We start from the raw sequence: 26289 nt of genomic DNA, 5'->3' as shown, positions 1-26289 counted from the left end.
AACTTTCAAAACCAAGGTATGATACAAGAACAAGGCTGTCATGGAAAAGCATACTGTAACATTCGTCGACCTCGTATCTCAAATCAAATTCTTGCCTCTTTTTGCCGTGCAAAATGGACCAATTACTCCCTGAAAATCCGAACAGGTTTTTCGATTTCTTGGATCTAATCCTGAGACAATTCTCTGCAAATTTAATTTGTTGAAGCGGCTGTACAAAGTGCAGAAGGACACCGCTGAATTCTATCAATTGCCACTGTTAAAATGTTTCTTGGATGTTCCTAATGGAGCGAAAAATAATGATGCTTTGGAAGAAATGTATTATCAACATTTATAAACGTTTTCTGAATGGTTTGAAATGATTTTTCAATGGTGCTGAACGTTTTCTGGTTCCGGTGGGAACATTACGATCTTTAAAAATGCATTGAGAATGTTCTTGAATGCATTTCAACGTTTCCAAATGCGTTGCTGTGAAAAACCAGGTTAAATGCACTTTTCTTAAGACGGTTTTCCAAAACAGGGTCACAAATACTCAAAAAAACTCACTTTATGTTGAGCCAATCAATAGTGTCTTTAATTTCAATCAGAAGTACTGTGGGCTTTGTCCACAAGTTGTCCACCCAAGATCACTCACCAATCCAACACGTTTATCGTTAGCATTCAATTCCTGGAAACAATGTTGAAGAATCCATGTTAGTTACAAGTTGAGCACTGAGTTTGTGGGAGGTATGGTGGCCTCATGGTTAGTGTGCTTGACTCCGGTCCGGAAGGAGACTGGTCCAAATGGTTAGGGCCATGCTCAGGGACATTGTGTTGGGTGTTCTTGAGCAAGACACTTCACTCTCATGGTACCTCTCTCCACCCAGGTGTACAAATGGGATACTGGCAAATTGAATGCGTGGGAGGCGCCCTGACGCTGGACTAACGCCCAGCCAGGGGGTAGTAGAAATACTCATAGTCACTTCATGCTCACAGAAAACTGGGACAAGCTCTGGGCTGATGGGCCACTTGGCTTATAAGCAGACCTCCCTTACCCTATCTTTAATACCCATAACGGAAAAAGTGGACAGTATACATGTAGGCAATCACAATTGCCTGAAAGTCTCATGACCAGTTGATAGTCTCATAGCAAAGAATACCTAGTCAATGTAGAAAACATCTTATATATGGCAAATAATGGTCATTAATAGCTCACAAAAACCTGTTGGAAACCCTCACAATCTCTGCTCAATGATCTGGCATTCTTCCACATCCATGCTCTTATCAAATGTCAAGGCTGCCTCAAGTTCTATCCTCCTAAACAATAAAATATCACAACAGACATTTCAGTAGGGACAGGTAGTTCTCAAAATACAAAATTGTCCTGTTTGGTCTCATTTTACCGTAACAAAACTTGTCGACTTTGAGTTTGCTTTTTAATGTTACTGTTTCAATGTGCAAGTCTCCAAAAATTATGCTCATGCACTAATTCTCGGGGCAGGAGAGAATTACCTTGCCAAACAAGCTGGCTGCTGGCAACATCACCAATTACTTTTTTGCCTCTGTCCACATGTACGTATTCACATACTAATGTTCTCACAAACCCTTCATGAAAAACCCAGCAGAGACTCAAACTAACAGTATCAACTTAACTGATTAGAGTGGAATTTGTTAAGTGCTAAGTATCGACAGACAGAGACAGAAGTTGCTGTACCAAGCCTCTCATTAATCCAGCTGTCAACAATGTATGTATCCCTGTTGAGCCGATGGAGTGACAGAGAATCCTGATCAGTTTGTGACGAAGCTGGGCTGCTGGTGTGCATCAAGGGTCCGTAAACGGTTATCCACACTGCGAAAAACAACAAAAATTATTTTTATGAACATTTAAGCAATAGAGGAACTTTTCGTGTTTACATAGAATTTGCGACACGTTAGACTGTCTCGAATTCTTCCAGGCATATGTAAACACGGAAAAAAGACCTTCCTTACTTCTTATCAAATTTTTCCCAAAAACTAATTGTCAACAGATGAAGGAAAATACTTGTTTTTTACTTCTTGATTTGAAACAGATTTTCTTGACTCACATTCATATTATTTTCCTACCAGCCCATCAAAACGCCAACTGAAACAACAACAAAACCAATCAAAAGTAGGTGATGTCACAGTCGTGTTACAAACTCTCAACTAAACACAGCTATTGACCAATGGGAGTGTGTGTGTGTACTATCCTAATTATTTTATAACATGCGAAAGTGAACTTCAACCAGAATGTTTGTGTTTAACTTACTTTCGACATCTGTCCACCAACTACGGTGAGGTCTGGTCCTCTTCACCCAGTTCATCCACTGGCTGTGTAGACCTTTGATAACTGATACATAGTTTTCAATGTCTTCTTCCACAATCTGAAAAAACGACACATCTTGAGTCACAACTAACAATAATAATTAGTAATAGCACTTTACTCCGTGTGATATACACCTAAAGCAACAGCTTCTTGCGAGACAACTGCACCGATGGCAGATTCACAGGTGTCCCCAGTAGAGAAAGATCAATAGGCTAGAACTCCACACTACAGTGTGCATTAAGAGGACAACAAAGGGATTATTCCCGAGTAAAAAAGAACGCTTTTTTTTTCAACATTAAATCACCCCGCTTGATGAAGATACGAGCCAAGAAAGTTGGATTTTTAACTTTGTAAATTACAGTTCTTATTCTTCAAATAAGAGTAGCATCAAACCATGCCGGATTTACATCCTGATTGCAATGTGAACCTAAATCAAAGTTATTGGCATGTGGGTTCTTAACTGTTGAATACCAGTGATATGAGAATGAGTGAACTATCTCAGACATAAGTATAGAAACCTTAAGTGTGGGTCCTCTTGAGCCCTTTTAGCCCTTACAGTGAAACAAGATTTTACTCTGTCTGACACCTGATGGTTTTACTTGTCAATAGTGGCCGCTTCAGGGACAATGGCTTGAAATTATTGTTGGTCTACCTTGTGCTTTTTCAACAATGTATCTGTGCTGGCCTCATCATAGCCAAGGTCATCATTGGCAACAATTCTCTCCATCATGTCTAACCACGACATGATATCATTGTAGTCAGCAATGAATTGTTGCAACAAGTGATTCTCTTGGATCTTCCTCTTGCGATAACTAGCAACGTCGTGCAAATTGACCCACTTGGACTGAATGCTTGCCATACGTGACTGAATGGTGTCTGATGAGTAATGTCCAGAATCCAGCAGATCTTGGCCACTTTTCACAACTGTCTGGGTGTGAGTACCACGTTTGGCCATCTCACGCTCCACAGCCTAAGAAATAAATCAAAAGAGGTTTTATCCCGCTAACTAAGACATGAATCAGAAATTGTTTTGGTTAAATTGGGGGGGGGGGGGGGGGGGGGGAGTGTGGTCAACTGTATGTCTAGTGTGCAGGCATTGTTCAAGTTTGATGGGCTAACAACCATGCTTAAGCATGGAATTTAACATTTTGTCTGTGTAAAAATGAAATGTAAGGAACAGGTTATGGTTGTATAAGTACAGCTCAGGTTGCATGGTTAAGCTTAGCATAGCACCCCAAAGTGTGAGAAAGCACAACTGCATTTGCAAGTTGACAATGAAAGGTGGACAATTTCCCTTTTAGATCGAATTAACAAAATTAGTTAAGAGTTCACACAAACCTCATGTTTGTTCAACAAAACCATGGCACTATTCAAATCATGTCCATAGTCTGTTGATTGTAAAGAATGAGTCTTTTCCGAAACCCACATCTCCTCTTCTTCAGCATCACGATAGAAGGTCTGCAACTTGTGTGACTCATCCAGCCTGGCACGTCTAGCTGCTGCAAGCTGAAGCAGCTCATTATACGCCCCTTCCAGTTCTGCTTGGTGGTCTCTGATTTGGTTTTCATCTGGTTTGTAACCTAGATGAAGATCAGGACGGTCAGCGTGTTAGTTGTGCCACGTCAATTTAGTTCAAGACATTCGACTTTCATTTTGTGGACTCTCAAAATCGCCACAGTGTGAGATGGGACAGTCAGTCACCCCACGATCTCTACTTCACCTACATCTGCAGAAAAGTGGGAACAACAGTCAAACAAGGATAGGAGCTTGGCAGGGTTCTTGCTAAGTTTTTGAACAGGAGGTAAAAAACAATAAATAGTAGGTAACTTTGTTACCTGTCCCTCTCTCTGAGGGTGTGGGGGCCATGTTGGCCCCTGGTGGGGGTGCAGGGGCAAAGCCCCCTGGAGCTCCTGGGAACTTTCAGTGATTCAAATTGTCTTTTGACATGTCTCGTGGCACTCTTTTTCACGAGCCAATAAAGTATTGTTATAGTCTAAGTCGTCATTTTATTTATGAAATCAGTTATAGTAATGTACTCTTTTGATAAAATGTTGTAATCAATCTACTGTAGATAAATAATTTGCTAATGCCAATAACAAACTTAAATTACTCAGTTTAATTAGTTTAATTTTCAAATCAAGTTACTATATTCCAACAGCATCCCAGTCTGAGAGTCTTATTCCTAAAGATTGTCAAAGAAAATGTATCTCATGCGACTGCTGATTTTCATTCACCAACCCGCTTTTCTTACGCTTTGGTCGAAAACCAACTTCCGACAGACCTTTCCGTCGTTTTCCACGCGTGGATGCCATGTTGTAAACCTTTAATAATGGATTATGGGGGGTTTCCCCGGCTGCAGGAGGAATGGAAAGGAAATATGGTGGACATCGTTTTGAGAAATGAGTTGGCAAAAACAAGCTGGATTGCTTTAAGAAATGGTATATTTTTGAAGAAATAACATGTGCCAGATATCTTCACAGGATTGGTTGGAAGGGGAAAGGAATATTTTCCCATAAACGCAATGTGATTTCACCATTGAACAGACGAACATTCGTTGGATAATTTCGTGTGAATATTTCAATGAAATAGCCGGTAAAACTTACTTCAACAGCCTGTAAAAATAACCGGTTACCAGCTCTTAACAAGAACCCCTGGCTTGGCAAGTAAATTTGTAACTTTACCCACACCGACTGATTTTGAAACAGCTTCAGGGTGACTGATTTAAATCTTATTTTTATTTTTTGTTTCTTCAACATTAGCAAGAAAGTTCTCCATGCCATAACATAACATTTCTTACCATCTTCTTCATTATCCATGACCAAGAAAATATCAGCTTGTTCATTGACTGACTGAACTCTGTCAGCTTGTGCAGCAATGTCTGCTTCCACTAAACTGTGCTTCTGTAGCAAATCTTCCACACCAAGCAAGTGTTTACCATAATCTTCAGACAGGAGGCTCATCTAACGAAAAAATAAAAACAACAAAATCAGTCTGGGAAAACTACATTAATTTGAAACTTAAACCACATTGAAAATTTGTGAAAAAGTTTCCCCATAACCTACTTATTACTCACTTTGATCTGTAGGTAAATGTCAAGAGTAATTAATTTAATGGCAAAACGCAAGTTGACAGAATCACCTAGATGCAACTGCAATTATAATTAGCTAGTTCTTTTTTCACTCTGCTGAGCACTAAGCATGTCAGGAGATTATTACATATGCCCACTATTGGATTTCAGTGCGATGTTGACGGAACAGGACCTTGATAAGTTGTTTGCTTTGCATTGTGATTACTGATAATGTTGTGGTGGACCTGTAATTTCATCATTGGTTCTAGTACAAATAATAGAATAGTCAGTAAAATACTTGCACATTTACTGTAAACAATGGTGAGAAAAGGTTACCTTGATTTCATCCATCCAATCAATGATGTTGATCATCTCCTGGAAAATGCGCTGCAATTTCATGCTCTTCTCCAGTCGTGAACGACGAGACTTGAGCAATACCAAAAGCTGCTCCCACAACTGTAAAATGAGGTCTTTCCTACAAAGAACAAAAACAATTTCCCACATATTAAGCTGTTGACTAGTTTTTATTTAATAAGCAATGGTAACCAACACTTAGCAACAAGGGAGATCGTCAAGTGGTTAACTTCATGACCTAAATACAACAGGTACGGATTATAAGATTAAGTAATGGTTGAGACTAACCTGGACTGAATTCTGTCAGAATCATGATAATTCTCTTTTTCTAACTCGTCAGCAACTTGAACAATGGCCTTAATGCGTTCTTCATATGCCTAAGAAAAAGCCATGGACATTAATTTTGCCAAATTCTCACTGTATATCAGTCACTCATTTTCATTCTCTTAACTAGTACCATAGAGTTATTTGTTGGTTAATCACAAGAATTTGGTGTTCTACCAAGATCACACCTCTTGAGCTGATAATATCTTCATTCTCAGTACCAGTCTGACTGGCATTTCATTGAAATTCTGAAGGGAATTTACATAATGATCACACCTGAAAACATGGAGAGGGTTCAGGATAGTAGAGAGGAGAAGGTAGAAAGGATACAAGATATATAAATGCAAAACTCTATTAAGGACGGTTCCTACTAATTAAAGATATTTTTGCCCCGGTGTGTGATTATGCAGGAAATGTAGATCTTAACAAGTGCTATTGAAATCCAAGAAGAAATTGGGGGTAGCCACGCATTTTTCAAAGATAATTCATGAATAATATTTGTAAAAACTTTAAAATACAAAGCAATGTATGGCGTTCTTTCTCAAATTGAAGCTTAATGATCTCTCAAAAATGCCTGGTTACCCCCAATTTTCTTTTTGGATACCAAGAGTACTTACGAAGATCTACTTTCTCAGGATAGTTTAAACCACGCAAAAATATCCTTGTGTTAGTAAGCATCACCGATAGAAAATCCAAGTATCTCGAGATGCGCAGAACGTATGCGCATAACATTAGTAGGCACCGTCCTTAAGAACAAAAAGCTAGCAAAGCTGTCAGCCTATTTTGACTTGAATCTATTCCTTCTGAGGACTCAGAAGAAAATTAACCAATAAATCACAAAAAATTTGCTTGCATGATAATATAATGGTAGGTTCCATTGGTCATGCCATAGCAAAAGAAATATAAACAACACATGTATCCAATCTAAGTAGAAAGGGGATAAAATGCAAGAGGCAGGAGACAACAGAAAATAAAAGAAAATTACAGAAGAGGTGAAATTTGTACAAATATTCATACCATGATATCAGTTTCAATGGCTTCATGTTTCTTTGTTGCTGCCTCCACTGCGGCAATATCATTTCCAAAGTTGTCTGTTGACACTAGACGCTGGTTCTCATTTAGCCACGTCTCTCGCATTGCAGCCTGAAGGTTTTAAACAATAATTTAAAGATAAGTTTTCTGAAGAAAAAACACAAAAACCCTAATAGTTTTTATTCAAATTTCATATTAAATGAGAAATGTAATTTAACTATGTAAACATACCTTTCTATCAAACTTTGCAGCAAGCATCTCCAACCTTTCTTGCCTGACAAACAAACAAACAACGATTAACATCATCCAAGATTAATGTTCCAGTGCTTATTTCAAAATTAACCATCACATCTGATGTGAATGGATTAATTAGCTTATTTGGCTAAGTGTTTTGGATGATCAAACTGATGGACATGCAAGCAGAATTAGGCCCGGTTCAGACGCCGTACCTCACGAGCCGAATCGAATTCATTGAATTAAGTTCATGTGAAGTACGGTGTCTGAATCAATTTAGAATGACGGGTTTAATTCGTATCGGCTCAGCAATTTTTCTCACCTGGCTTAGCCGGGAATTACGGCTGTGGAGCGGCTTTGATTCAGACGCCGTACTTCACATGAGCCGAATCAAATGCAGAAATTATTACAACTTTGCAGTTTTCTTCAGTCATAGTATGCCTCTGTGAATTAATTTCGGCGCAATTAAGTTCGGCGTCTCAATCAATTCAGCCGGGATTAATTAATTTGGGTCGGTCTAAATTCGCATTCGATTCGGCTCATGTGAAGTACGGCGTCTGAACCGGGCCTTAGTTCCTTGCTTGAAACTTTTGATTTACAGTAACGTGATTTAATTTGTAAGTTCCTTGACGTAAATATGTAATTTTAGCAACATATATTGTTATTATCAAGTCAAAATACCTCATAAGTTCTTCTCTCAAAGCAAGTTCCCTTTCATGTTCAGCTCGTTCCAGTGCTTCCCAGGCCTGTAAGCAGGCAAAAGTCACAATTAAAGCAATATTAAAAAGGTTGGAAAAGTCTCTTTCTGTGTTGCGAACAAAGGTAAAGGTAACAGCCACTACAAAATTCAGAAAAAAATTGACAGATATTCAACAGAAACAATGAAATAAAAAGCATTCACCTTGAAATTAGAGGTTGTATTTTACAAGTAGGTCCCTCCCAATTCAACTTCAAGTTTATTGTTTACTGCTTAAAGCATTATTTTAAAAAGCTAATGGCAAGGATGCCCAAGGAAACCACTGGGCTTATAAGAGATAGAAAAAAAATAAAGCAGTTAGGGAAATAATGATTTGAGAGGACGGGAAAAGGAGACGATTCTTGCTGCATTTTCAATTTCAAAACTAAGAGAGTTAGGACCTTGGAAACAGACAGAATATTCTTTTATTAGTCCTGTAGCAGGACAAATTGAAAAAATTTGGATCTTTTAGTGTCATAAGAATGCACTTGGTGTGTCAATAAAAATATATCATTGAAACCCACATTTATAGAGATACATAAACAACCAAAACAACCGGAGGGACAAGAAGACTTTACAATACCACAAAATAGGCTTTATACAAAGAGTGGCGGCTTTCTTTGTGGGGTTACACTAATTTAGACAAATGCTTCCCAATACAGACCTTGTTTATGTCACTCAATGACTTGCTTTCTGGTGGACTGTACATCTTCTGATGGTTTGCACGAAGCTTGCTTGTTAATATAAACAGCTGGACTTCGAGGTTGCCTTTTTCAACAAATCTGACAAAGAACAAATCAAAGTCACTGAAATTTCTCTTTTAAACTCACAAGTCAACAACTTACAGCAAAGAGGAGTTTGAGGTTTTGTTATGAAGCTCCTGCAGTAGAGGGGATCTGGGAAGTCTCAGAACTTCCTTTGTGACTTCTAGTCTCAATTCTGGAACTGAGCCAAAAAGATGAACAAACCACACAAACTCCTCAGGGAAAACTCCCCCCAACACACCTAACACCCAACATCAAACAGAACTTTGTAAAACAACAACTATTTTTACCTAGGAGGTTTTTCTTGAGTCCTGTACTGATTAAATTCCAACATCTGTTGCTGTACTCCAACAAGGGTATTGGCAAAAGTTCGGTCAGAGAGTTTCACAATGGTAATTTGAATCCATTCCAGAAGATCTGTTGCTAGCTTCTCGTAGTCCTCAATAAGCTCAGAATTCTCCTTGATTCGCTCAATTACCTTGGGAAAAAAATGAACAAACTTGTTTTGAGTATGTCCTAAATCAGAATGCAGAAGTACATTATGCATGTTGGGAACAAAAAAATTTAAGGGCTTTCAGGACAACAGTCATATAAAGCTAAAATTACCGTAAAAACCCGCAGATAAACCGCACCTTTTTTACATAAATCGTTGCCAGAAATCGGGGGGTGCGGCTTATCTGCGGGAACATTTGAAAAAGGTGTCATGAATTTCAATGTCAATTTCCGTTAACTGACACTTTCATGGAAAACTATGTAAATGATTATTACACAAACGGTCAATGTAAAAAGCAGACTGCAAACCAGGGGTAAAATGCAGACTAAGGTTAGGACGTAACTGTTGAAAAAGCCCAAACCCCTTAGAAATGCTAACCTTATACCTAATTGGGCCTAAAACAATATTTAGGCTTAACTGTTAGCATTTCTAATGGGTTTGGGCTTTTTCAACAGTTAAATTATAACCTCAGTCTGCATTTTACCCTCAGTCTGCAGTCTGCGTTTTACACTGACTGATTACACAAACCTCCAGGGGAGTACTGATCATTGCTTTTGTAAGTCTGCTATTCTTGAGTATTCACGTGATAGATGGCCCACTGTTTCTTCACCGTTTAGCACTTTGATAGCAAATTTGTCGAATAAATAGTCTTGTGACGTATCCAGTTTTAAATTTTTGCGTTCAATCTAATGCCTGGTTACTAAGCTTTGAATGTTCCGTTCACGTTCTTGTTGTAATGCAAAACTCTATGGAAAAACTGTGTTGAATGAAGAAATTCCTTTCAACAAATACCAGAAAAAGATCAATCATACCTCAAAGTTGGTAGAAACAATGTTCATTATGTGGGTAAGACTTTGAAGTATTTCCCGTTTCAATGTTAATAGCAAGTTTACATTCGATGAACAATGGATGATGAAGAAGACTTCTCAAGACTCTACTTTGGATTTCTTTTGGTTTCTTTCAAAAACCTTTTTTTTCCTTTTTTTGCAGCTTTTGCGGTAATTGTTCAGTTAATAATTTTGACTTTCAATTAACCATTTGCAAAAAACACTTATATAAACAAGATATAGATAAAGATATAAATATCCCATCTGTAAACCAGCACTCAAAATACCTTGCCAATCCTACTTCCGCTGACTTCAACTGTCTTCATCTTCGCAAAGTAATGATAATAAGCTGCCACATAAGTGATGACCGATTTCTCATCAGGAAAGTCCACATTGACATCTGCAATTAAATGAAGAAACAGGATTTCAGTTACCTCTAAATTTCTTACACTACACTATACAGAGAGAATACTAATCCACTGATCATTTCTTGAGTCCACTCTATGTTTATCTTTTTTTGCCAAGTGTGTTTTATCAGGCTTGTCAATAAAATTGAAAGTAGAAGGCTAATAATTAAAAGTAGGCAGCTATGAAAGTGAGCTTGGCTCACTTAAAACATTCTACACCACGTCGTTTCGTCAGATTAGCCACAAGACTGAGAACTATTCAGTTAAATGTTCCAGGCGTTCCACACCAATCACACAAATGATCAAGTGCGAGTAGTTATGGTTTAATCTCTGTAAAAATATGCCATCAATTCAACTCAAAACGAGGAGAAGACTGTTTTAAAAGTTTCCTCAATGATAATTTAAGTGTAAGATTTTTCATCTTAAATTGGTGGTATAATGAGAGGAAAGTAGCTGGCTTAAAATGGCTTACAAGCCAGCGATTGTGGCCACATATCGGCCCTAGTAGACCACTTTCCGTATATTAAAATTCAGCTTGGCAGTAAGGCCTAGAGAACACAAACAAAGGAAACTGAATGAACATGTTTATTCATTTCTTTAGGTTGTGTCCACTTAGCCTCACAATCGAGCTGAATTTTAATATATTTTTTTTATAATTTGAAAGTTTTTATTGTCAAATATAACATTTAAATAAAGAAAAAAAAAATCGAAAGTGGTCTATTGACTGCACTGGTTCTATTTAACATTTCTTCGTCTGGTTTGACTCACAACCATACTTGGTACATTATACGACCAGAAAATGCTTAAAAACTCAGCGAGTTAACTACTTTTTTCGCAAATTTTTATAGCAAAAGCATGTGAACATTCTAACACAAAATCTGAAAAATTTTCCAATCCCACCAACTTTGTCCTGGTGCTGTGTGCTAACAAAGCAAAGTAAATGCAAGGGAAGTATCAAAATAAACAGCAGACATAATAAACAAGCTTTTGTTTTAGGTATTATTCCAGATAAATACTTTGTAACAAAGAAATAAAAGCTAAAAGTTGGGTATTGTCGTAATAAGCATTTGACAACCAATACTGTGGGCAAGGCCATTTACTATAGCTGTATAATCAAAGGTATGGAACTTTGCTTAAATATCACACAACTACCACTTGAACTTAAGGAATTCATTTATTACTTTGTATTTTGGGTTTGGATTAGAGGAACACACTAAGACAAAGTTAAGTCCATCCAAGGGAAATTGCTCTACATTAAACAAAAGATCCCATATTTTACCTTCTGCATCAAGCAGCTGGGGGATTTCAAGTTGTGTTTCGGCTACTTCAAAAGCAAGATTTAAGTTCCTTTCAGGTTCACTCTTGGTGAGTTTTTCATACTCAATCAGGTCAGGCCTAAGAAAGAAAAGATTGAAAGAAGGATTGTGATTGACATCAATTATTTAGTCGAGAAACACAATGCTAGCCAGGTTACCAAACTTCACCCTTGGTTTGATTACCAGCCATTGTTGGGGAACTGGAGCCAGCGCTCCGCCCCGAAGACACAACTGGACATGTGAGGTGAACCATTGTTGATCTGTCTGGAGGAAATGTTCAAATTGTGGTTGCAAAGGTATTGCCTGTGTTCAAGCTTTACGGTGCCTTAAAGGTGGGAAACATCCAAGATTTTTGACAACGGAAAGTGTTCGAGAAGCTGGAGACTGGTATAGTGCTGTTTTCAATCCTCTGAGTTCAGAAACTTCACTTATTTTTCGGTCTGCGCCAAGGGCAAATTACAGCTTTCAAATCCATTGTTATTGCAATTTCTCTTCAGACTTCGCTAATGTGACAGCAAGTAAAATTCTTCAAGATGAACTGAAATTATCGCTGAGTTTATTTGTGGCAGAACAAAGGGACCGATGAGGCCAACTGAGAGATCTGAAGCGGCCAAAGAGTGATTTTGTTTATAATTTGCCAATTGAGTTCAAACTAACATTATATTAATCACTTCACCTCAAGCTCACATCATCTGAAAAGTTCACACAGATCTTTTAGGCATTGTTATGTAATTACTGTTTTGTTAAAATCGATGTTTTGGGACGTCTAATTATGTCTCCACAACTATTTACTTTGAATAAATTACATATTGAATTTACATCACAGACACAATCTATCGTTTGCGTCCAGTCGTCTCTTCTCGGGGAAGGTACCCGAACTCGTGTGAGCGGCAGAAATTTAGCCTAACTTCACCCCAAAAGAAAAACTTACTAACGATGACAGGACCGAGCTTAATTTGACAGGATCACCCCCTAATTTAACCTTTAGTAGCAAGTAGGCTGAGTTGGTTGAGCATGGGCCTGTGGCAGCGGACGTTTGGGCTGAAACCATGGCCAGATCCACACTGTCAAAGAGTCCAATAAAAAATAACCTAACTAGACAAACATGTCTTTATATGTAACCAGTTTCAACAGACAACAAAAAAAAGATAAACAGCCAACATGACCCTTAATCAAGTGCGATCCAAACGCAAAATTAATTTCAGTCTGACCAAAAATATTTCTGTGGATGAAGGTATGCAGTGCTGGAAATAATTTTTCTTTATTCAGAGGACATATGTCCTTTCAAATCTTCCTTTTGGTCAGACATTTGACAAATTGGACCGGACATAATTTATTGACTGACAACACCTTGACGAAGAGAACACAAGATGTGCTGGTGGCATGTTCGGTCATCGTGTCCGATCATAATGTGAAATTGGTCCGACATTTTCAAAATTTGGTCGGACAATGTCCGATGACCGACTGTTATTTCCAGCACTGGTATGGATGCATTTAGAGGTAGGCTTTCTTTTCAACAATATATGCCAGCAAAGACGACGAAATACGGGATCAACGTGTAGTACTATAATTACCTATGTCTGTGAATGAGTGCATTAAATGCCAATCCATCACGCCAGCTAGTGGTAAAGTTTGAGACTGTAACATTTCGATACCTAAAAATAAAAGATGTTCACAGTTACCCTAAAAGTAAAGATGGAAAACCTTTTGAAAGGTCGTTAAGGCTGGAAGACTCATGTTTGAAATACTGAACATTCTTTGTATTGTTTTATTTATCATCTTGCAACTACAAGACTAGTTAGGTGTGCCCCAATGACAAGCAAAATCATCTGGCATCCTTAAGGGTAAAATCTGTAGGTGTCACTATTACCAACTGTGCTCCTATTGTCAATTTTCTCCAAAATTGGTTAGAGATTTTTTGGGTGCCAAAATAAACTGTAGCAGAGATTTTTTTTTTTCACTCACCCAACTGTCTTTGACTGGCACCAAAGCAACAATGCATCCTTTGCAGATCTCTTTTCCTTGGTTTCACCTTCAATGGTAATATCTGAAATCTAGACAAAGTTGATTTATGTAAGCACAAGATTTTCACACCAATAGATGCTTTGGATATGAATGAAAATGCTTTGTTACCTGGAATCTCAAAATAATTGTCCAAATAAGACCAAGAGTGATCTTATTATTTCCATCAACAATGTCATGAGCTCCAACGTTTTCCAAGTGGACCTACAAGTAATTGAAATACAAGGTAACCAGATATTATCAACAGATCTCAGTAAAAGCCTTTAAAGCTCAAAATAGGAAAGGAGGGTTGTCCCAAATTGTTGCAGAAAGTAACTGCATTAGCAATGGTTCCAATACACCATATTCCAAAATGGCCGCCATTTTAGTATTCTTTTGTTTCCATGCAAATTGGCCCTTATGGCCTTGCATTCAAACGTAAAATTCAAAAGAATATTTAACCTTGAACGAGGCCATAAGGGCAATTTCCATGGAACCAAAGAATACTAAAACGGCGGCCATTTTGGAATAAGGTGTACGAGTACCAACGATAAGTGCTTTCACTCAGAAAAGTTGGCTAGCTTTTTCCTAAATTGAAGTAAATTAAAGACAGTTTCTTTCAAACAAAAGATTGCAGTTCACAGTGACAATGGCAACAGTCCTTACTCTACTCAAATCAGCCACCAACATTAAATTTTATTGAAGCCACTTAAGTAGGTGGGATCTTGAAGTATGTAACTTGCAACTCTTTTCCCTGAAACAAAGCTGGTGATTTTATGACACCAATTTTGTGCCCAAATATGGACAAAAATAACATGTAAGGTCCACAAGCAGTAAAATGCACAAGCTACCTTACATCCATATAAGGAAATTTTTAAACTCAAATAACCCCAGCTCTGAACCAGAGTTGACGCTTCAATGTCATGAGCTTCTACAGTTGCATAAAGGGTGAAACATGTGATATCCTAAATGATGCAGTTGAGAAACAGATAACCCATAAGGACCTACAGTATATAATGAAATTACATAAGACAATCACAACATATATTGAGAACATACCCTCTGTTGTTTCAAAAAAATCAAGGCTTTGTCAACATTCTCCAGCATGTGAATTCTCATTCTTCCTTTGGAGGGTTTGGGCTGAAATAAGTAAGTTGAAATAATAATCTCTTCCAGATCTCAGAGTGATTTTAATCAAGTATTAAAACTAATTACAATGAATGGTGTCAGAGAGAAAATCACAGTAACATTATTAGAAAAGAGGTCTAACAAAATGAATTTCAAAAAGGATTTCAACCCAAGTCTGTGAGACCGCCCTGCACTCTGTTCTACCATATAAGCATTAGTTAAAGTCATTTTTTTAATAAAATTATTATTTGACACATCACAATACTTTTGATGCAATACAAATTAAAGTGAAGTGAGGTAAAGTCGTGATGGGAGTTGGATCAAGACCAAGTTACTTTCCCATCCTGTATGATGCAATTGGAGAATGTAAACAAATACATCTTACAGGGCTCGAAATTAATGAAAAAATCCACTTGCAAAAAACGAAGGTGAAAACAAGTCTCAAATTCGTGACTTCTCCAGATGTATTTTAGTTCCAAAGGGAAAAAATCGCTATGTCAAGCCCTGTATTACGATTAGAGATGATCAAGGTGAGACAAGCAACTTGTTCACCCTCTTCAGAACGCTATCTTTTTAAAAATGCCTCATTTAAGCCAAAAAAAACCCAAAACATTGGCAGGTCATTTTCCTGTCAACTGCAACAAAGCTTTAATGGTAATGGCAAATTGTGGGAGGTGCAGTGGCCTCATGGTTAGAGTGCTCAACTCCGGATCAAGTGGTCCGGGTTCGGGTCCTGGTCGGGGCACATTGTGTTGTGTTCTTGGGCAAGACACTTCACTCTCACAGTGTCTCTCTCCACCCAGGTGTATAAACGGGTACCAGCGAAATGCTGGGGGTAATCCTGCCATGGACTAGCATCCCATCCAGGAAGGGGGGGGGGGGGGGGCATAAATACTCGTAGTCGCTTCATGCTAGAGAAACCAGAGATAAGCGCAGGCCTGATGGGCCTTCTGGCTCGTAAGCAGTGTAAATTGTTCGACCCCTAAGGAGTTCCCAATTTACAGCTAAAATCATCTGGTGTTGGGGGAGAATTAAGAAGACTTGCTATTTGGAGAGAAAGGGATTTATCAACCAGGCAGGCTCATGACTTTAGCTAGAAAGTAATTTGAGAAACCTCAGATTAATAAACCTGGATTCAAATATTGATAGACTAAGATCTCGGCCAACTGGGCTGGTTGTTTGGCATGTATATGATAAAGTAAGTCTATTTATTTATTTATTTAACTTAGCCAGTCAAGCTGACAGAGCGCCACGACAGCTTGCGCCAACTACTGTCGCCCCTTTTTCCCCCCAGCACAGATCTAGACTCAATGAACTTTGCTGACCCAAACTTAGTGGTGATGCAACATACCAGCTTTTCACCAGAGAGGATCTCTAGGAGTAAAATCAATTTTTTGCCATCTCGTAAGTCATGATAAAGGTCATTGATCCTTGCACTGACACGCTGAAGATGTGAATTGATCCATTTTGTGAAAGTTTTTCTTTGCACTTTTTCTCGTTCATCTGCAAAATACAATCATTTTACTGAATGCTCTTAACCCATTTACTCCCAGGGGTTCCCCATTGACGAGTAAAATTGTCTGGCATTAGACAGAGTAAAATACTAAGTCTGGCCGCGTTAGGCCGGTTTAGGCCGCTTTGAGCGTCAAAGGGTTAAAAGGGTACACAATGTATTCATGAATTTATCTCTACATACAATGACTGGTTGACCATGATAGTGGAATTTTTCTAAACTGAATAAAAGCAAGGGCGTTGTTAAGTTAAAGCTTGCCATATCATTTCTATATTTTAGCTGGTTAAAAGCATTAATAAAAAGTAAAATCCTCTATTAACAATCAATTTTTTTTTATGATAAAAAACTTGTTTGTTTGTTTGTTTTGACTACCTTTTTTTCTACCAAGAATGCTAGTATCATAAACACTGATTTGAAAGCAATATCAATTTTTAAGCAATGCATGTAAGAATTTGCATAAAAAGTCAGTGTCACCAAATGCTTACTGCAGACATGAAAAGAACCAAGTTACTATACCAAACTAAAAAGGAACATTTAAATTCAGAGCTTCAATTTATTTAAAGTCCACAGTCATTCAACCATATAAAACTGCATATATTGTCTCCTTGCAAGATCAGTACATTGTCAAGCAGACAGTTTATGAGAATATTTTAATTTATCACCTAAGGGTTTTTGCTTTAACATAGCAAATTTCCATAACTGACAATAAGAGGATTGTACAACCATCAGTGAGGAGAATTAACATTTAGATCTTGGGAGTAAAAGAGTTAATTATCCACTTGCACAAATCCCATAATACACATCTTTTACCCCCGGATATATTGCATAATCATTGTTTACAATTTCTCCTGGGAAATGAAGATGTCCCATGAGAAATCAAATAATGTCTATACAAACACTTTTTTTTGGTGGGGGGAGGGGGGCAGTAAAAGAGGAGTATTATGGGAGTTGTGCAAATGGCGAATGATTGAACACACTTCCAGCCAGTTAAAAATAAAGCACTTATGCGGAACCATTTCCGCAAGTCTGAGATTTGTATATATAGTAGAAAAGCCGCTCTCAGAATTAAAACACCATACTAATCCAGGAAACATAGTGATAAGCCTAACTGGACGTTTACATAATCATAGCACGAAGAAACAAACAATGATGTTGGCATCCCACCAAAGCTGCTTCAATTTTGAACAAAGTTCGCGCTTTTTACGTTAGGGTATTTGCTTTCTATCATACCCTCGTGAACCTTAAAAGGCAAAACTCACCGACAAGCCGGCTGCCATGATAGCGGTTTGGGATATTATCTTGTCTGCAAATAATTTCGGTATACGGTGACCAACAAATTGTTTACGTTCTTTTATTTGCCAAATAACACCCACCTCCTGCTGCCTCGCACATGCTCAAATTATGTGCATAAAGCCACCAAAACCGTTTCGAAAGCATTAATCATCATTTTGGTTGTTTACTCTGCTCCGAACAGCCAAAAAATCTTGAACCCTATTTTAATGCACAAATTAAACTTGCCTGCCAGCACTTTAATTCGAGATCTTTCGAATAACCGAGCGGAGCTTTGCTGTTCCATCCACTGATCTTCTTCAGGGCCGCGATAGTCGGTTGAAACTTCGCCCATTGTCCCCATAGATTGAATAAACGCCTAAAAATAAGCACATTGTGAGTCGTAACAAACCCTCTTCTAGAATTCATATAACAAGAGAGGAGGGTCGATATTTATAACCTTTGACAAGTATTCAGCAATACAGCTTAACAATTTTGCATTAAACGCAAAGATTATGTGAGCTAAAAATCACGCTGTAGCAAATGTCAACTAATTTTCAACTTTAGAAAGACACTGTGATGGTCACTTCTTCATTTGTGGCCTTCATGGATGTGTTGCCTTTGCAAACGGCGACCTTAACTTGTGACAAGAGTAAGCGCTCGAAATCCTGGATTATCCGTCGCAGCAAGTTAGTACTAAGGCCGATTCTACATTGTAGTGTTCTGTAATCAAGTTTTACGTCCAATAAGATACCTTTGGAAGAAGTACAAGAGATACACTCCGTTCCCAGTGAAAAAGACGCCTTTACATTTCAAATAACGTGTTATGAAGAGGATAACAAACTACATTCGGAGAAGAAATGGCAAATCAACGCCGAGCTGCATTCCACGAGACTCTTCCACCTTCCCCGCCCTGAAGCACCCAACGTTAGCCAATGAGGAGACGTCTACTAATCGCTCCAGCCAATCATTGAGCATTTTATAGCCCACAAGTCACGGGAAGGTTTGTTACTTTGGCCTTGCGAATGATATATTTGAAAAAAAGAGTTGTTCATCATTTTCCAGCATTAGGACAGTAATAATGGACCTGTAGGGATGATTTTTTTTCAAACAATCGCTTAAAGACATTAACAATTTTTGCGCTCGAATAGTTAAGAAACAAAACACTGTGACCTTTTCAACTCTTTGGTCAGAAAAGAAAGATCAAGAGATACCTTTTAAGATTCTAATTTCGGCGACACAGCGCCCAACTTAATGGCTTCATAATGCAAGGAATTGAGAGAAAATAAATGAATTTGGTGACAAACAATACAAATGAGGTCCATTTATGGATAGAGTATTTCCCTTTTTAGCATACTATGCAGATGAGCTGTAGAGGAGAGTGAATGTCGTTGCGAATCTGTTAGATCTGACACAGTCTTCTTGCCATTGTCGACGTTGTAAAGAAATACATGAAAAATGCTGAGGTCTTTAAATGCTCTAAATTTGATTACCAAATGGCTTATGATGAAACATTGAACAAATATCAAATAAGACAAGTAACTTGTGTTAGTGAACTCACTGTCACTGTGACCTTGCTGAGATTTATTTGATCAAAGTTTTCAAAACCGTGTTTACTTGCAGCGTCAGATATTTGACTGGTTTCTGACATATTACAGACCACTGCTGAATGGAGAGCAAGAACTGTGAATTCGACAACAGCACCTTTGGTTAACACCGCTGTACATGCAACGAATTTTTTAGGTTGTTCAAGAATTTCTTCAAATTGTCTTTGCCTAAGTTCGAGCATTAAACAATCCTTTGGCTAGCTATATGGCATTTCTTTCGTTCCCTAACGCATGCAATCCTTGATATGTTTGCAAAATTTATCATTACTTTTCTCTTCTAGCCAAAACATCACATAAAACTTTGGTAATTTTGAAACAAACAAGGTGATTCCTCACTGGCTAGGTTAACAATTATGCAACCCTTCTTAGTTCTAAAAGGACGCGAAAGTTTATTTAGATAACTTTATATATTGCAAAGGAAGTATACAGGATTGTAAAAGACTAGGAAGATTTAAAAATAACTGAGGGAAACAAATCGCTTGCCTTTTTACGAAAATAAATACTTGTCTCCATCGACCGCTGTGCTCGTCATTCGAACATTAACGATTGGCGTGTCAAACTGGTAGCACAGTCAATTTATTGAAACCAAACAAAATGCTCGTTCGAAGGTTATTTATTAATTATTCAACCGTGCGCTGAATTTAATCTAGAACATATTTTCGCTGGTTGCGTGCTAGATCCTACAAACAGTGAGGTGAGGGGAAAACCCTGAAAAAGAGGTCCCGTCTGTGTAATCTGAGCGCAACCGAGTTGTCAATTTCAGTCAATTTACAACCGAGAAATATGCAAACAGCGCTTTCCGATGAATGGGCGGAATGTATGCACGTAATAATTTGCATCGGTTTCTGCTTGAATTAATATCAATATAAATAGTTCTGGTCTAGAAGCTGCTTCTCAAAATATAGGATTAACAAATGCTGTCAGTATTGACTATGGTCGCCTCAAGCTAGCCGAGTCCTTGATCCCAGTTTGCTTACAACGACGTGTGCAGTCAAGCAAACAGCAACTGAATGTATATTTCTTGGAAAATTAGCTTTACGAAATCGACTTAACTTTACCTGCGGGGCAAGGTAAAATGAAGGATCTTCTTTTTCCACCGTTTTCTCTACAAGCTTTCGAATATTGCAAATCTCTCACATCACAAATTCCCGCTTTCTTATTTCGGTTCTCTTTTCGGTTCTCATTGAAATCTGCTTGCCTCATACGTGAAGAAGCCATCAATTGCGATCAAGTTATAAGCGAGTTTGGATCTGCTGTGCAAGATTTGAAAAAGGGGAATGAAAGCGGCAATTTTTTACGGCATCGAACATCAGCGTAATTAAATAGGCGGATATATAGCTGCGGATTTCTACAATTAAACATGGTTGTACACCACGAGGAAGACGCAAAGTTGTGATAGAAGTGTCATACATTTTCAGACTCGTCTAACTGGGGTTAAATTCGAATTACCAGCCTAAAGTAGAGCGATCGGTTGCTCAACTCGAAAAGCGTTGGGGGTTTAAACGACTCCTAAATAGCTTTTACTCGTCACGCACGAATTGACGCTATTGACTTTTCAAACGGTATAACGCAAATAATACTTGATCTGGCGAAGGAAACTTCGGCAAAAAACAATGTAGTGAAAGAGTTGACACTGCAGAATACGTATGTGATCTTGCTATGGCTTCTAGCCAAGGCGATCGTCGAAGAAACAAGTTGCAAACTAACCTTCATAACATCAGCGTCTCGTTCCTCCATCTTTGCAGAAAGTGGTTCGAGTCTATGGCGGCTGACTTCTAACAGATCTGTGCTCGCTGAATCAAGTGGATGTTTCACTTCCACAGCCATGGTTTAAGTTACTCGACGAAATGTTCGATTTGATGTAAATTTCACGAAAAACCTGCGGGCTATGAGACGCGACGATCGAATCTTTGATCAAATTGCAAAGCAAAGTGAGACGCCCTAAAACTGGGCCGGACTCAGCTCATTTGATATTCAATATCCTGCATTCATTGTGTCGCTGTTTATTATTCTCCACGAACCAATCAGACGGTCACGTCTTATGTTTGGTCAGTCGCCTAGAACATTCAATGCTGAGGCATGCTCTTCCAATCAAAGGGAAAAGTTCGAAAGAAAAATTTGTCCTTCTAATAACACAATTTCCAGTGGAATTGCTATTAAAAAAAGGCATTCTAAAAATTAAAAATTTTAAAACGTTATTTTCACACCCTTAAACAAACAACTGCAAGTGGAAAAAATGTAGTCAATTAATGTCTATTTTTCATACTTTATTTCTTTGCTTTTTCTTTATATTTATTTTCAAAATTACTTTGTCCTCTTCTTGAAAGCAAAGATAGTATTTTCCTAAACAAAAACCCCAGATTATCTATCTGATGACATCCTGTTTAATTAAGGGAGCATTCACAAAAACTTGTTGGGGAGGACTGATATGAAATTGGGGGTCCTCCAAAAAATTAGAGGTAAAAAGGGAGTGTTTGAAAAACAGAGACTGTCTCAAGGGGGGAACCTTAAATAATGAAAACAAAAATTATTGCCTTAGCCAATGTAAACACAATTTAACAAAACATAATATCAAGAGAGTAAAATGGGGTTGACAGGCCTACATGACTCCCTTACATTTGTATGTGGTCTGCTTTCCTTTTCCTTTGTCATAACTTTGCTCTCTCAAGTACACATTTGAATGGATGCCTCTTTCAGGCGCTTTTTCCCCGGGCCCAGGATATTTTTGTTCTTGAGCACCTGTTAGGTTGCGCCATGTATCAGTGAGACAGCTGGCTTTCTAAAGGCTTTGTTTGCCTTGTCTTCTTTTTGCATTTCTTAGCAAATTGTTATGCTCTTTAGGGTGTTTTTCTGTTTTTGCCTTATTTGTTTTGCTTGTTCTTCTGACTACTGAAATTTTTTATATAGTAGAGAATTTCTCATCAGTCCCCCCCTCCCACCCAACAAGTTTTTGTGAACGCTCCCCAAAAGGAGTCTGTAAAATTTATTTATTACTAATATGGGAATTTGCTTTCATGCCATGAGAAAACTCTCATTTCCAGGTCTTCTGACCTTGTGCAAAAGACGATGATTTTTGTAAATGCTTTGTTTACAGTGGAAGTGCACTGTAAACTGCTATCAAGCTGCTGTAGTTCACAGGCACCCCACTTTTAATTATCTGAAAGAAACATGATTAAGGCAGGAGGCAACCAGTTGGCTATTTACAGAGTGTGGTAGAGTTGAATCCGGGACAACAGGAAGCAAATCCAAACCAAAGGTTAGAACGGGATTTGAACCCAGGGCAACCGCATGCAAACCCAACGCCATCATCACTGGACCACCATTGCCTCCCTTTCCCCATAGAGAGCTGCAAGAGGCATGGTGAAAGTGGCATTAGAACCCAAGATTATTTATGGTCTCATTTATCCATTTAGGAACAAGATACTCTTGGTTTGAAAGACTTCAAACGTGGCAGCTCCCCAAGAAGGCTGCGGGGGTGGGTAAGAAGATAGCGAGTAAGGAATCTGAGAAACCAGTGGGAATTTTGCAGGATCACCATTTTCACCTCCACTCTCATGGGCTATCCTATTCTTTTAACAAGCAGAGCCATCCCAACCCCCTTTGCGGATCTCAACTCACACTCGTTTGTTAATATATTTTTTGCTAAAAAATCATCAAAGAAATTTCCAAAAGAAACTAATTTTGATTGAAGACATTCATCAGACTGGAATTATTTATAAACATGTTAAAATTCAGCCTCGGCAAAGGCTGATTACCAGCAAGTGACAGTTTTCATTATTCCACCATCTCCTATGGTTGCGAGAATGCACTCTTCCACTAATTTTCAGTCCAAATAGCAGGACACTTTATCCTATAGAGGTGTACCACGCACTGGTGGCTCAGTTGGTTGAGCATCGAGCTGCCATGCGGGAGGTTGCGAGTTCAACTCCGGCCGGACCAACACTCAGGGTCTTAAAATAACTCAGGAGAAAGTGATGCCTTTGTAATTACATCCGCAAATGGTTAAGACTTTCAAGTCTTCTCGGATGAGGACTATGAACTGTAGGCCCCGTCTCACAACCCTTCAATGTTCACAACCCAGTGGGACATAAAAGAACCCACACACTATTCGTAAAGAGTAGGGCATGGAGCTCCCGGTGTTGTGGTCAGGCCTCATTTCATTCATTCATGTGCTGGGTGAGATCGCTAATGGACTGATAGCGGCTGCCAGCGGCACCTGTATATTCTGATGTCCGATCTCACTCATTGATCACTTGCTTGTAAAGCGCATTTGAATATGCCAATAGAAAATGTGCTATATAAATTCATCACCATTACCATAGTTCAGCAACCTGTTTCCCTTGGAATAGCCCTTTTCACAGTTAGTTTTTCTCATTTCCATTACAATTTAATCTGACGTGGATGCGAGGCAATTTCGGGTTAAAACTACAAAATAGCCTGAAATTGCCTCACATACATGCTAGATTATGTTGTTACAGTAATGCAACTGAGAACAACTAACCACGAAAAGGGCTATTAGTTATTTAGCCAAGGAAACAATAACTTGAAAGGGAATACTGCTCCAGAGGCTGGATTTCACAGTGTGGGTTTTTTTTAGCAAGGACGACTCAACTTTGTTGTCCTCTTTCTAAATGTACCAAGTGTGCACCACAAAAAAAGAAATCAATCAGCCTAACTTACATGTAAAAAAGCTTTACACTGATTATTCATGCAAGTTGCAATTAATGTGTTTTACTTTGCAAAGTGACATAAGTAAAATCGGCTGGCATTAGACAGAGTAAACTACTAAGTATGGCCGGTTTAGGGGTGAAAGGGTTATTGGACCATAGTTTTTGACTGAGTGATTGACCCACTGACTCCTGGGGGTTCCCCATTGATGAGTGCAATACTCTGGCATTAGACAGTCTGAGAGTAAAATACTATGTATCGTCAGTTTAGGCCAGTTTAGGGGTGGAAGGGTTTTAATATCAATAAAACTGAATGCAGAAAAGATTAGTCACTAATAAATCATAACTGCCTTGGAAAAAGTGAAGGCATGTCTGAACACTAAAACCAGTACATCTCTTCACTTGAGTAATGATTGTTTAGCCCAAGAAGTTGTCAGGAGTTCTTCTTAAGCTTCAATGGATTAGGATACTGTGGGTTCTCAATAACACCTTTCCCAAACTTGAACTCTAGAAATTCCCTCACATGGTTTGGAGCAGAAGCTTTTACTCCAATAAAATCAATTATTTCAAGAGGTTTCAAATAATGAGCAGGAAACTCCCTGTCTTGTTTGTGGCTTTCAAACCAAGTTCTCTTTGTCATGATACCATCTCTTTCATAAAAAGGAAATATATCCACATGCAAGTGATTACGCTCACTGTACTGAATTCTGAAAAATTCTCCCTCAGTAGCTTTTTCCCAAGTATACCCTTCTTCATCCACATACTTTTTCCCAGCTTTTGACTGTTTTTCTGCTTCAACCAGGTACGAACATTTGTTGATTTCATGCTGATAAATTCCAATGTCGACGTCATAATCCCAAGGAATAATATCACCATAACGAGCAGCACCTAATAGACTGCCTCCCTCTAACCAATATTGCACACCATCCCTGTTTAAAATGTTAAAAAGATAACGAGCTGTTTCTCGCAAATTTTGGAGACAACAAGGAGGAGTCCATCTTGACATGTACAGGTAGTCAGGCATGTCATCATGAACAGTGCCAAAACACCGTCCTGTGTTTTTACCACAGCCATACCAGTTTACCTTTCCCATTGGGAAGGAAACTTTTTTGATCCCCAGTTGTTTGTACATGGATACCTTTCGTGTTTTTACATTGTTTTCATACTTCCACAAAGTGTGAGCATCCGTAAATAGTCTGAAGCCTTGTGAAAAAGACATCTTATGGAGAAGCCTTGTTTTAATATGGTGCAAAGATGCTTGAATGAATAAACTCTCGGGAAAAGGACGCAAGTAAGGTGCACTAAGGCTGTGGAGAAATGCAGCTTTTACCAAAATTACTTGATTTGGGCTTACAGCATCACATGTTCTGTAGTAGCTATGTGCTTCTTCTTCAGACACTGCATACTCCAGAGTCCAGCGTTTGATGTCAAAAGTTAGTTTGTTGCATTCATTTGCTTTGTTTGTTTTAACGGGTGCTGCAACAACTTTTAGTTGAGGTTTTTTAGTTGCCATTGATTTTAACTCAGCAAGCATCACAACTGGCACACTTGCAGTATCAAATCGGACACTATCTGGCACAAACATGACGTATGGTGTTGTAATATAATTTTCTGGCCTTCCAGATGACTGCTTTTGGTCTGGAGAGACAGCTTGTATGACCAACTGAACTTTTCCGCGAGGTAAATCCAGTGGCGGATAAGGTCTCTTTTGCGAAACAACTACAATGTGGATATTTGGAAACTGACCTAAGATAGAGCGGATTGTCTGGCCAATGTCATTCTCGAACTCCTCAAATTCAAGGAAAACTATCGTTACTTCGCTTTCAAATTGTTTGCTGGAATCCACAGTAGAACTATTTGACTTTTCAAAGCCAATTTTCTTCTTGATTGTTACAAAGTGGCTTTGTTGTAACCATTCTCCATTAACATTGTGCACATGAGAAACGTAGAACAATATTAAACAGTTGCAAATTAAAGCACACACCAAAACAATTTGACACTTCGTAATCGACATGAATCGCAACTTCTGAAACTTGTGTTGCCGAGTTTCTGCAAAAATGTCAAACATCTGTTCATCGCGTCCCTTGCGAATACGAACACTTGAAGTCCACTATCGACGAATACTGTATAAATATTGACTTCATTAATTCATCCGAAAGCAAAACAATATACTGTATGGATTTGTTCTGCCTGATCTTGCCAAAGAGAAGAATGACAATAAATTCAAGGC

At 38.4% G+C, this 26289-nt stretch overlaps 2 protein-coding genes across 2 annotated transcripts in view; both read right to left on the bottom strand.

Moving 5' to 3' along the window:
- Positions 1-21368, bottom strand: part of LOC137985035 (spectrin beta chain, non-erythrocytic 1-like) — a 61751-nt gene extending 40383 nt beyond the window's left edge. The window contains exons 1-19 of the mRNA XM_068832469.1: positions 21100-21368; positions 18035-18164; positions 16355-16506; positions 14935-15015; positions 14008-14100; positions 13840-13928; positions 13449-13529; positions 11838-11953; positions 10439-10551; positions 9122-9309; positions 8732-8849; positions 8013-8077; positions 7329-7371; positions 7083-7208; positions 6030-6118; positions 5724-5862; positions 5118-5280; positions 3659-3900; positions 2973-3290 (exon numbers count right to left, since the gene is read on the bottom strand). Of these exons, the coding sequence (XP_068688570.1) occupies positions 2973-3290; positions 3659-3900; positions 5118-5280; positions 5724-5862; positions 6030-6118; positions 7083-7208; positions 7329-7371; positions 8013-8077; positions 8732-8849; positions 9122-9309; positions 10439-10551; positions 11838-11953; positions 13449-13529; positions 13840-13928; positions 14008-14100; positions 14935-15015; positions 16355-16506; positions 18035-18164; positions 21100-21219 (2466 nt within the window). The 5' untranslated portion in view covers positions 21220-21368. The remainder of the gene's footprint in view (positions 1-2972; positions 3291-3658; positions 3901-5117; positions 5281-5723; positions 5863-6029; positions 6119-7082; positions 7209-7328; positions 7372-8012; positions 8078-8731; positions 8850-9121; positions 9310-10438; positions 10552-11837; positions 11954-13448; positions 13530-13839; positions 13929-14007; positions 14101-14934; positions 15016-16354; positions 16507-18034; positions 18165-21099) is intronic.
- A 2650-nt stretch (positions 21369-24018) lies between these two features.
- On the bottom strand, positions 24019-26272 carry LOC137985042 (ribitol 5-phosphate transferase FKRP-like). The gene has a single exon (XM_068832477.1). The coding sequence runs from the start codon at positions 26125-26127 to the stop codon at positions 24493-24495; it is 1635 nt and encodes a 544-aa protein (XP_068688578.1). The 5' UTR covers positions 26128-26272; the 3' UTR covers positions 24019-24492.
- Positions 26273-26289: the final 17 nt, after the last annotated feature.

The sequence above is a fragment of the Montipora foliosa genome, chromosome 14 (assembly GCF_036669935.1).
Source record: "Montipora foliosa isolate CH-2021 chromosome 14, ASM3666993v2, whole genome shotgun sequence".
NCBI classification, from domain to species: Eukaryota; Metazoa; Cnidaria; class Anthozoa; order Scleractinia; family Acroporidae; genus Montipora; species Montipora foliosa.
Note: the sequence above shows the minus strand (reverse complement) of the source record. Positions and strands in the feature narration are given on the sequence as shown.